At 42.0% G+C, this 12835-nt stretch overlaps 1 protein-coding gene across 1 annotated transcript; it reads right to left on the bottom strand.

Moving 5' to 3' along the window:
• Positions 1-1373: 1373 nt before the first annotated feature.
• slc32a1 (solute carrier family 32 member 1) lies at positions 1374-5658 on the bottom strand. Its single transcript, XM_067505741.1, has 2 exons — positions 4665-5658; positions 1374-3516 (listed from the first exon to the last, which is right to left on the bottom strand). Exons 1-2 carry the CDS (start codon positions 5055-5057, stop codon positions 2329-2331), a joined length of 1581 nt encoding a protein of 526 aa, XP_067361842.1. The 5' UTR covers positions 5058-5658; the 3' UTR covers positions 1374-2328.
• Positions 5659-12835: the final 7177 nt, after the last annotated feature.

The following is a 12835-nucleotide window of genomic DNA, read 5'->3' as shown; positions in this document are numbered from 1 at the left end:
AATGTTAACCTATTATACATATTACAACATTGTGTCCTTTGGCGGCAGTCTTGTCTACCCCCAACAGACAATGCAAAAAAACCTTTTAACTGTTGTCTTTTACCGCTGGGGATAAACGGGAATCATCTAAAGGTGGAGCATGTGTGATGTGGTTAGAGATCTGAGATGTTGACTTTAATTTAAACCCTTTCATACGATCTGGAATCCTAAATACACACTCGTTGAAGGTGAATGACTTAACTGAGGTAAAATCAGATTATGAATTCTTAAGAGCTGTTTGGGGAATATTTGTAATATAAGAACTAGCTGCCTGCAGGTGTTCCTGCATATGTAATGTTTCTGTTCTGAAGACTTCTGTCTTCTGCCCGCTTGGTGGCTCTGCAGACAAAACAGTCTTAGAGTGGTAGAAAATGTATCTTATAACCTGTGCGTCTATGCTGAGATTCCTTTTTAGAGTGTTTATTTTTATTTTTAGATTATGTCTAAATATTGACCTATTATGGTCGATTTAATGGTGCGTTTCCTCAGGACGATGGACATGGGATTTCAGAATATTTCCCTACAATAAGACCTGTTTAATGCCGGAAAAATCTAATTGTTTATCCTTATTGTTAATGATGCTTACTTTATTTATATTATAAAGTATTTCTTTAGATACCTCTGTATCAGGAATTGGTACGGCGGTTACAGCTTTTTTTTTCCCTCAATAATCCTCCTTTTCGTTGCATGTCATCTTTCTGTCCCTTTGAATCGGTGAATAAAATTTAAATTCGTTAATTCGTGTGCACCAGGTAGCCGGATGTTTCAACATCTGGACATTAGACCGCTCAGAAATAAATGATTCGTCCAGATGTTGAGCAGGAAATCAACACAGTGAGTGAACAGGTCGAGCATAAGGCCTGGTGTGTGCCTGCAGCTCTTTGTGTGAGCATGCAGGAATGTAAGGCCTGTAGTGGAAATCATGCATGCTGCAAATATCTCTATACACCAGACAGCTGGTCTAGAAAAATAATGTGTAGATGGATCACTCGAACACACACTACGATTTTTTTCTCTGCAAGCTCTTCGTCATCAATTCAGATTCCGATTAAAAAAATATGAATGCCACTATTTTCTCCACCACTTCCTGTCTTTTATTAGAGAAAAAAAATACATGTTCTGGCCGTTTTTCGTTTTACATAAAACCACACATTTTTACAATATAATTTCACTTATCTCTTTATTCTTTAATATTAATTTCACGATATATGATAACGACTTTGAGATATACATTCCCTTTTAGAAACCACAATAACACACGACACATACGGTTTTATAACATTTCCACACGACCCATTGGATTGCACAGAATGAAAAATGTCTGTATGCAGACATGTGGTAGGGTGGGGGTGGGAGGGGAGGCTTTTTACCACAATGTATGTAATGTTGTTCTTTTGCCGATTGAAAGGTGAATAAAAGTAAATGTTATAAATACTGGGCAAAAATATGCATAAATTACAAAAGCATAATCACTTTAAAGCGGAAGAATTTGGAGAATTTTTCATTTCTACTTCCCAGTTTTCTTATGTGTGTCTTGAAATACTCTACATTCAATGCATAGTTTGTATAGCTGCTGTGTACTATTTGATATTTTGCATTTGAATTATATTGATCTCGTCGGAAAACGTCAAATTTCCTAATTAAAAATAGTCGATCTCTTTAATTTCTTTTTAAATTTTTTCTGTATGTATCCGTGTGCTTTTACTGCTGGTAAATGCCGTTGTGTTACCTTTCCATCTTGTTTTTTTTCCTTTGGTTTAACACCACATTCTCTGCCTATAACCATATTGCAAATAGTGTAGTTTCCAAGAAAGTGGCTTCTTCGGGCTTTTCTTTTTTTTTTTAAAGAAACGTAATCAATGAATCACATTGTGCCGTCACGTCCATTACAACTCTAGCGTTACATGAATTGAAATCTTCTGTGGGGAAGCGCCACAAGAGCGACAAAAAGACAAACTGCCCTTTTACAATTTTGTTTAAGGTCAATATTGTAAACGTTCACTTTACTGGAAATATGAATATTTTGATCGCATATTTATACAACATGTATTGTCCACATAGTGTGTTGAGTATTCATTATGTGTGTGTGGGTGTGTGTGTATGCGCGCACGTCATTTATTCTGAACTGATGCAAGACAGCAAGTGCGAAAATGTCCGCGTGGGTTCTCTGCGCGCTTTTTACGCATGAATTAAGCAAAGGGGCTTCGCTTGCCGGGAAGTAGTGTGTTTTAATCTTTTCACTAAATGGGTATTTGCAGTTAACATCTAGTTCCAGCGATTTGCTTGCATCTATTCTTCTATGTTATATTTGAAAGCCTCTATGAGCCCCTCTATTGAGTGGATAAAACCAGATATGCTGCATATACCTCCTATTACAAAGATGGCGACATCAAAGAAAACCTGGTGCCACTGCAGCTTTCTCCACAAAAGCTTGAGGTGGAAGAGACTGGGAAGTAGAAAGCACAGGCCTGCACCTGTCAGGCTGCCAGTGAGACCCATGAGGAGGGCGAAATGTGGCACGTAGATCGCCATGAGCAAGGTGAACACAACAAGGCTACATCGGAGAGTGAGTCCCCAGGATTTTAGGCGTCCATCTCCTCCGTAGCAATCAGGAAAGTACGCACGTCCTCCGTCCTGGAAAAATGTTTTCTCTAATACCTCGACGGCAGCAAAAAACGGCAACGGATACGAGAGCAAAGCTTTGGACACCAGAAAGAGGTTGACGATAGCTCGCATGGTTGGCGGCAGATTGTCTGTGATGACCTCCTTGGTTGCGTCAGCCCAGGTCAAGTAGGCCACCAGGGCGAACAGGCCCTTCAGGATGCAGGCAGCGATGTGAGTCCAGTTCATCATGCAGTGGAACTCGCTCGGCTTTGCCATGTTCCCCTCAAGGGATGGCAGGAAGATCTGCGAGGTGTAGCTGAACACGATAATCCCAATGGAGATAGGAAACTTTTTGACATCGATGTAAAATTTGACCTTGTCCCAGGCCCAGTCCCTCGCTCTGGAGAGGCAGTAAGCTATGACCAGGATGTTGATGACAAAGTGGGCCAGCGTGCACAGCAAGCTGAACTTGGAGACGGCTTTCAGGCTCTTTAGGAAGGCGCAGGGGAGGAGAGCGGCGGTGGCGATGATGGCCCACGACTTTTGGGAAATTGGCATGTTTGGGAAGCTGTTGTACATAAGATTACCACTGACCACCACATACAGAATGCAAGTCATCACTAGCTCTATTATTTGGGCTACATTCACGACATGGCCACCTAAAGACGGGAATCTAGGCGCGCAGCAGGCGTTGGCAATGTCCACATAGGAGTCCCTTACGCGCACCAGCTGCCCGTCTTCGTCCTCTTCGTACAGGCAGGAAATGAGGATTTTCCCCGTGTAACAGCACACTACGGCGGCGAAAATAATGAGAAAGAGTCCGAGGTATCCTCCGTGCAGGATGGCGTAGGGCAACCCAAGAACAAACATCCCCTAGAAATATAGAAAGGGAGAGTAAACACTTTGTAAATGAGGTATTTAAATCGTTTTTCCATTACATGAGCAAGACAACTCTAATGAAATGTAATGTATTGTTTTATTCGATTTAACCACATTGTATGTTAATGCGGTTCTTTGGCTGTGGCCTGAGTCTCGAGTGGATGTCGCTCCCGTTTTTCCTGTTGTGGGTTTTCCACTTCGCTCTGAGCACATCCGCCCGCCTCTGACGCCATCGTGAGCTGGAGGAGACACACGCTGACGTCACGGCGAGTGCCGTGACCGCAGTGTTGAAAAGGACTGAAAGGGATTGCGTCTCGGGATTTTTGTCGCACAACTTACACTTTAAATGACCTGTAATAACAAATAATAACATTTTGGACGAAACAGCTGCGCACAAACATTATTATTATTTATACACACAAACACACATATATAAGTATATATGTATATATACATATAAGTGTCTGTGTGTGTGTGTGTGTGTATAAAATACATAATATCTGCTACGTATGTCTGCATCCAAATGTCAATATTACACTGGACTTTATGTGACGCATCGCACTTAAAATATGTTGATAGATATTCTGTCTCCAGACATCTTGGCCCATTTCCCTACATGACCTCAAAGTTAAACTTGCAACAAATTTAGGTGCCTGCTTTAAATAACCAATGTATTCCCTTATCCTCGCAGCCATCGCCCTGCGTAATGTCAGGTGAACATTCATCAGAGGCGTACATCTGACATTGGACATCACTATACAGACAAAGAATGTGTTGAAGGGAGGAGGAGGAAGAGAAGGAGGAAGAGGAGGAGGAGGGGGCACAGGGCATCAACTACCTCCCTTTCAGCGCATCACGTCTTAGCTCTTCTAAAATCTCTGCACAAAAACTTGCGTGGATATGAAATATATTTGCAAACCAAACGTATTTAGTCGTAAGGTTTTACCAGCATCATTTAAACAGTTAGAACATTTAGAAAGACCATTCAAAAAGGCAGTGCCAGGTGTTTCCACTTTTATGCATCAATGTGTCAATCAATATTTTATTTGCGTCCCTGTGTGTGCGTTTATATCAGATTTCACAGCTGCTCCAGAGGCGGTTCAGCCAAACGCCCGTTTACAGTCCTTGAGGTGTGTCTTTACCTGGATTGCATTCGTGACGTTCCAGCCCGCCTCCCACGCGGTGATTTTTGGTTTGACTTCAGCCAACTCGTTCGTCGGACCCCCGTCCTTTGAGGCTGAGTGCGGTGGACCGGTGCCGTCCCTCTGGTAGTGGCTGTCCCCTTCCATCACTCCTCCGTCCCCGCTCCCTTCTCCCCCCATCTCTTCGGATGTCAAAATGTCCATCTGCATACCTTGCCTGTGGTCGTAGTCCAGGTCATCGCAGGCGACAAAGCCCAGAGCCTCCTCGTCGGTCGCAGCCTGAAACCCCATTTTAGCGAACATCCCGCTCACCTTCGCCTGGGATTTGTTGGACACAGCCGTGGCTGCATTTGACAGTTTATTAGAAAGCTTGCTTCTGATTAACGTCGCCATTTTTCGCTTCTTTCTTAATTCTCAGATGTCTGCACCCTAATTAGCGTTTTTCTCCTCCAGTCAGTGAAAAATTTGAAGCTACTTTGAGTTGTAGCCCTTGATTCTCTGCATTGGATAAATCCACGAGGAAGAGCGCAAGTTTTACTACTAGACACCGACGTTTTTCAGTTGCTATCTCCACTTCTTGTTCAGTGTACGCCTGCTGCTCCTGATTATCCCCAGGTTCATGTCACCTTCAGACGTCGCTGCACCGTTTCTGCATCTTGGCACTGCGCTCTGATGCTCGACGAGTAGCGCACCTCTTCAAGCTGGGAGGCAGTTCAGCGATGTGCGCAAACGCTTTACGCACGACAAAAGCCGAGCCACAGGTTTCTGCAGGGCTTATAATATCGTTTTCCTCGGGGTTATAAGATGACAAACAGCGTTTCTAAGAGTTGGATGTCGGTTTCTCAGGTGCCTTTACTGATGCCAATGCGGTACCGTCAAGCCTGGGGGAAGGCAGGGAGGAGACACGTGTCCTCATCAGCCTGCCAATGCAAAGCACGTCCAGCGCTCTTAGTGCCCCACCAGGAGAAAACAGGAGAGATTTGCTGCATTTCTAGGGGAGGTGCTTGCAGTACCCCCACCATCCCTTCCCCAACCCAAAATCTATAATACCTCATCCTAACATCCAATGACATTCCGGGGGCCTCAAATCTTGCATAACTTTACACGTATAAAACGAGGCTGGAATTTGTTGAAAACCTAAACTCTCTGGACCAGAATGTATCCGAATCGAGGATTTGTTAATTTAAGAAATCCAATTGTTATCTACTTGTTTTTATCCAGAAGAGGACGAGGAGCATCAAAATAGTAACCTAAATTGTTTCTGGGATTATATGGATAAAAAAACCTTACTGGGTTAATTGATCACGAGGAAAGATATTTCTCGTGCATTTTTGCCTTTGCTAAATTATGGTAAGATATAGAACTGGTGACCCTAAAATATGTTTGCAAATTGTAGCATATTTTCTAATAAATTCAAATGTAAAATGGGTCTACGTCCACCCCACGGGTTCGTACAGATTGAAGTCTTCATTCAGGATGCGCGTTCATCCATCCATTCATCCATCCATCCACCCATTCATTCAGACTTTGAAGCTTAGAAGATGATGTGACATCTTGAGTCATGGTGGTGATTCCGTTGAGGAAAAAATCCTATGTGAAATGCTTATTAAATATCTAAGCAAGACAATTTGAAAAGCACGTTGGTAGAAAATTGATGTAATTGAGCGACAATGTATAAAGAATTTGATGTAAAATTTCCAAAGAAAAAATATCTACCCTAAGCAGAATTTTCTGCTTCAACAACAACAACAAAAAATAAATAAATAAATACAATAAAAATGTGTCAAAGTGTTCAAGTACAGTCTGACACGGAATTTAAAAATTTCACTTCATTGTCACATTGAATTCCTCTTATTGACTCAGTCCACGCAAAAAAAAAAAAAAAAAAAAAAAAAAAAAAGAGAGAAGAAAAGCGTTCATTGCAATGAAACGTTGCCGTAAACGGTTTGTTGACGTTGCCATGTCACTAGGATTTTGTGTCCGCCGTGTTTAGGCTGCGGTATCAGAGCTCTTCACTATGATACAAAGCCGGGGCCTGGTGCGCTTCACTGAAACAGCCTAAACTCAGATACTGCACTGTAACACGGTCTGCTGCTGTACACATTTCGGCTATTTGCTTTGCACTTGAAAAGTGGCCTAATAAAAGCTCTCAGCCTCGTTTCTTCAATAGAATAGGGTGGAAGAAGAGCAGCGGGCAGAGGGCAAACATAAGAGTAAACTGTCATATGGGTGGTGATCGTCATTTGGCAAACATCAACAACGAACAATAGTCTGCTATTGTGCCATTTCTCTTTGGTGTATTTACTCAGAGCACTGTGAGATCACTGGTATTAATCTGAGAAAATATTAACATGAAGTAGTTGTAAAAGCACAATAACACTGCGTTTATTGTAACATTTCAATTAAAAAATAAAGTCTTAACTTAAAATGGAATAGTTAACCCATTTGGTGCTAGATGGCACTCATCTCTCAACACAGAGAGAGAAATTATGAGAAAACAATAATTTTAGAATAAAGAACATTTTTTTTTTTAATTCGGGATGAAACCAAGCTGCAGCACAATGCTCGGATGGAAAGCAGGGTACAGGCCGGGACGTACCGGGCCTGTGCATCTCTGTTAACTGATCAACAGCTTTTGGCTTGAACGTGTTCACTCACGGGCTCGGCACCGGCACCGGCACCAGGGCGGCCGTTGTTGCCTGCGCCGGACCACACCTGGTGGGGTGGGATTCGAAACCGCGGCCTGCTCCACCCCAACCTAATGCTCTACCACTGATTCACCACTCCCCTATGGGCAGATGCCATAATTATAATTATAATTTTAAAAGCAGCTGTCACGTGACAGGATGTCTTCGCATTTCTGTATGTCATCGTTCCAAATCCCAGGCAAATAAAGCGCTCGCTCTAACACGCTCCCGCTTCGTGCATCGTGCTGCTTACCCCCCTCCTCGAATGAGTTAATGACAGAGGCTGTTATCAGCGGGATGCAGTCCTCCTCTGATCTGCGCTTTGCGCTGTCTGATGGAGTGTGCTCCAAGATAAAGAAAAGCAGCTCTGACACCACTAGCCAGCAGGTTACATCGGCTTTAGACCTTTACATGACCTTCTGAACAGATAATAATAATAAAAATAAATAAATAAATAAATAAATAAATAATAATAATAATAATAATAATAATAATAATAATAATAATAATAATAATAATAATAATAATAATAATCTATTGATATTTTTACATATCTTTAGGTGGTCAGAGTGACTTTACAGGATGAATCCCACCGTATACCAGCACAATGGGAACATAACTCCTAAAGGTTTCTGTGAAAGGCCTCTATCATTGTAAAAATCTGTCATACACTGGTGGAATCATAGGTTTGGATCATTTACATTCAGCGGTAACAATAAGCTTCTCTCAAACTCTTTATTTATTGATGCTCAATAAACGTCTGATTACAGTTCACTTGATGCGAGCCTCTCTGCGCAGCGGGAGCTGCGTAGCTATCTTTCATCTGAACAGGGAGGGAAAGTGATTTTCGCAGTTTATCACCCATCCTGACAGTCACTGGGGGGGGGGGGGGGGGGGGGGGGGGGGGGGGGGGGGGGGTCAGGGTGCCAGGTCTCAGGAGGATTCTCATCTCTGTCAATAACAGATACGACTAATCGAAGCTCTTTATCTGTGGCTGGGTTTACGCGAAAAGACACAAATGATGTCCACTGGTCTTTTTTTGCCTGATCGAAAACCAAATCCAGAATGGCAATGTGCTTTCACCGTGTCCTCAACTTCATTTCCTCTAGTGTACCTACGTCCACCCACGTTTTCCCTCCTCCCCTCCCTCCACAGTATTTCACTCCCGGCTCTTCTTTTTCACATTACACACATGGATGAGCTGGCACAAGGTTCTCCGCCTTCTTGTACCCCTCCATCTCCCCTTCGACGACACAATCCCATCCCCCATGTTTTTTTCATGAATCACAAAAATAAAAGCCTAATTTCTGAGATTATAAGGTGGGGTGGGGTGTGTGTGTGTGGGGGGGTGGGGGGGGGGTACATTTTCCTGGAAAGAGCTTTCGTAGAACAGAGCCTGACAAAGAGCTGGACCATCCAGCTTTTGGTGATGATAATGACACAAACCACATCATATAAAAAATAATAAAGTAAAAAACGGGCTTTTGATGCTTCAGCGTGTGCCAAAGATTTCTATGACATTGGGGTTTCACGCTTCCATGGCATCTTTGACTGCAGTCACGACAGTCTACAATGCCTTTCATTGCAGGGTATCATTACCTCACCCATTGTGATGTGTGGGTGTGTGTGTGTGAGAGTGTGTTTGTTTGTGTGTGTGTGTGTGTGTGTGTGTGTGTGTGTGTGTGTGTGTGTGTGTGTGTGTGTGTGTGTGTGTGTGTGTGTGTGTGTGTGAAAAAAGGAATGAGGTGTGAACAAGAATCATTTGACGCATGACTCCGATTGAACCAAGATAAGAGAGTATTTAAATGAATGAAAAGGTGCAGTGTAACCACGCGTAGTTAAAAAAATAGTTTTGTCTAAAAGCAGGTTACGATTTTGTCAAAGAGGTTTGAGCATATCTGAAAACAAAAGCGTTCATCCTTTGCTACATTACCTGTCATTAACTCATGATTGTCGATCTTCCGGCCCAGCCAGCCAGAAAAAAACCACCCAACTTTACTGATTAATAGCGGACGGTGAAAAGGCACTCTGCGCTCTCTAGGGACTGTAGAGGCGGGGAATTAGCCCACATCAGTCTAATTAGAGGAACTCAGAGTCCATTAACATTTGCATCACAATTACAGGTATCACGCTGTTCTGGGTTGGGTGTTGTCTGCGCTGAACAGTTCTGTGCAAAACGTTTGAAAAGCAAAGGAAAATTTCAGAGCCTGTTCGCGATGTGGTTCACATTTCAGCACCATGGACAGCAAACACCCACCCTCTTCGAAGGGGAAATCCGCCCTAAACGTTTTCTTTTATCGGTTGGAGGTTAATACTTCATACAGCCAAAATCAGCTATTAAATGACTCCAGAAACATTTTAGGATGGGGACTAATAATAATGTAGCCTATGTTTGTGTTTGCTGTTGTCGTCTATCAAACAGACACGAATCTTGTACATTGTAAGTCCACTGTGCATCTGTTGTCCAGTTTGTAGAGTGGAACAAAGAGCATCGCAGTTGGAATTTATTCACATGTAAAAACAAATCCCGCCATCACTGTCTATTCTTGCACAGAGAGAAAAATTCAGGTGGCCCGCAGTGGTAAACCACTAAGAGCCTTTTCATTACTCCTAATGCGCTCGTTTAATGGCTGATTATGGGCTCCCGTGAGACCTCCTCAGAGAGGGGTTTGTATTAGTCCTGCATGATGGCTTCTGCCCGAGAACACCATAACAGTGACAAATGGCATGAGAAATCTATCTATCTATCTATCTATCTATCTATCTATCTATCTATCTATCTATCTATCTATCTATCTATCTATCTATCTATCTATCTATCTATCTATCTATCTATCTATCTATCTATCTATCTATCTATCTATCTATCTATCTATCTATCTATCTATCTATCTATCTATCTATCTGTTTAGTCTGTCTATTCTCAAATTAATTTTTTTTTCTAAAAGAAAAGACTGCAAGCTGGATCCATGGGTGGATTTTCGCCTCTGCCTCCACGTGTGTTTGGTGTATTTGATATAAAACGCTCCCTAGACGCCGTTTTGCTGTTAACCTACACTGACTCGGCTCTCTCCATCAACCTTTGACGCCCCTTTTCCAGGCGCAGGCCGGGTTCACTCTCCTGCTGCGACACATTAACATTGTAATTGCCTTTTTTTTAGCACAATAAACTGAGCTAGTCCGTGGGGATCTGCACGGCCCGGGGCTGGCACAAAGCAAAGCCATCGATTTTTCACACTGGAATAAAAAAAAATCCACCAACAAACATGGACCCGGGCATGCATGTTTTTCTTGATATTCTGCAGATGATGTAGGGTATCTGGGGTACATCTGACACTTGCCCCAGGCCCAACAGCTAATTATAATTTAAAGTATTTCTTAATGATGTAAAACATTATGCACACACAACATACAGATATTACTGTAGGCTGGCATATGTGTGAACGGGTTGGTAAATGAATGGTGGAGCAAGGGTCTGTTGTATTGATCAGAACTTAAGGTGATGGAAAAACATCAATATCTATCACACATAATCTACTACACTACTAAGAACTCCTTCCATTGGGAGTATAGATGTAAGCACGGGAAAAGTGAAACATGTGTGTGCGTGTGTGTGTCTCGACAATTCTTTGTACAGGACATGAGTGCATTTGTGCCTGTGATTACAAATTTGAGAATGTGTAACTGTTGAGTGTTACTGTGTTTGTGTGTGTGTGTGAGCGGGTCTTGTCCCCAACAGCACAGTCAATAAAGGAGCAGCCCTCAGTAGTTAACTGATGTGTAATAGTTATGTTCTCATTAAAGTTTTATGTCATGAGAGCAGCAGACGTCTTGTCGGCTCTAGCAGGGATTCCCACCTTTGAATCACACTGCACTTTGACTGAGAGAGCTGAAGGGTTCACACAGCTTCATCCTGGAGCACTTGACATATCCACAACTTGAAGAGTACAAGTTGAAACCTTTTATATCATCACGTGAAACCATATATTTTATATATGGTTTCATTAGACTTGCCTCCATGCAGCAATCAAAATTACATTTGTTAAAAACCTTTGACAAAAAAATTCTCATGTTTAGATAGTATAGTGGAATGTGAGTAACAGTGCATTTAGTCCAGAACTGTACGTAAAAACAGGATTGAGGTGCCACAGTAGTAGTTTATTGCCATGTTTTCAGATTCCAGCTGTCAGAATGCCAACGTAGTGCTTAGGTTGCTCAGAATGTGTTTTGGGCCCATTGCCTAGACCATCCCTAACCCTAACCATCTTTGTCTTAAGGTTCATCTACTACCAAAATTAACAACTTTAAGCTAATGTCTACTACGTCCTGATGAGATGCGTACTTTACTACTGTCTGCATTCAGATACCCTTTTTTAATATTACATGAATGTTCTGCATGCTACGGTGTTGGGCCCAAAGACTGTGGGTCAAGATGTTTGCACTGCTTCCTAAATATAGAAAAATGCCAACATACATAATAAAAGAAATATCAACTTTATCTTATGTATACAACACTAAAAATTCTTTTTGTGGACTGGACATTTCTAATCAGCCAGCCGATAGACAGCTTAATACAAACGTGTACATATGTTAGCTAAACTATGCCAACAGGCCAGGCATTGTAACCTAAATCTTGCATGGGCTCAGGTGGAGGGGGACGGTCTCAGGTTTTGGTCATGCTTTAGCACACAAAAGCCAGTATATTAGGTACACAAAACTGTCTGATATAGATAGATAAAACCTTGCAGTATATTAATTACAGCTACGTATCAGAAATGTTTTTTTTTTTTAACTTTTTTAAAATCCTGTACATAATGTCCTTGAGTTTTTTTTAATTCTGCGCTTTTTGTGTCCCTTCTTTAGCTACAGTTTCTTCTACCAGCATGAATTAATTATACTCCTATGCTAAATCAACAGATGAGATGTAATAAATATAACCTGGTGATACTGGGATTCCCTGTTTCAAATTAGCACAGATGCTTTGTTTATTCTAACGTATTCCCATGTTTTTATTAGTGTAACCCATCCATTTCCTCTCCCCATCCAGTCTGAATGATTCATTGAAATGCACATCTTGTTTGCAATTGACTACATTCACAACCTGCTGAAAGCTTTTTGTTCTGTCCCTGTGATGTCGCCAGGCCTTCAAACAGCTCTGATTTAATTGAAACTCGGAGCGCTCATGAAGAGTGCTCGGAGCTTAATAAAGCCAACCGCTGGCCATGTTGCATGCGGGCTACAGGATTATGAATAAAAGCAGTGTATTCTTTTGAAAATGGGACTTTCCCTTTGCGATTTCCCATCCCCCCACAGTCAAACACTGCAGACACTCTGGGCTGTCATTAACTGCTATTGTCAGCAGCACAATCAAGAGCAGAAAAAAAAAAATACTACAGCACTTATCATGAGCTCAGTCACAAGAGCCGCACACACACAGGGACACACAGAAATGCACAACACACATCAGGAGAATGAATGTAACTA

This window comes from Channa argus, chromosome 5 (assembly GCF_033026475.1).
Source record: "Channa argus isolate prfri chromosome 5, Channa argus male v1.0, whole genome shotgun sequence".
Classification (NCBI taxonomy): domain Eukaryota; kingdom Metazoa; phylum Chordata; class Actinopteri; order Anabantiformes; family Channidae; genus Channa; species Channa argus.
This window is presented reverse-complemented; position numbering and strand designations above follow the sequence as displayed.

Coding starts and splice junctions, on each gene's coding strand:
- slc32a1 (XM_067505741.1), bottom strand. CDS start 5,057: ATGGCGACGTTAATCAGAAGCAAGCTTTCTAATAAACTGTCAAATGCA. Junction 3,517..4,664: donor ACGTCACGAATGCAATCCAG/GTAAAGACACAC, acceptor CTATATTTCTAG/GGGATGTTTGTTCTTGGGTT.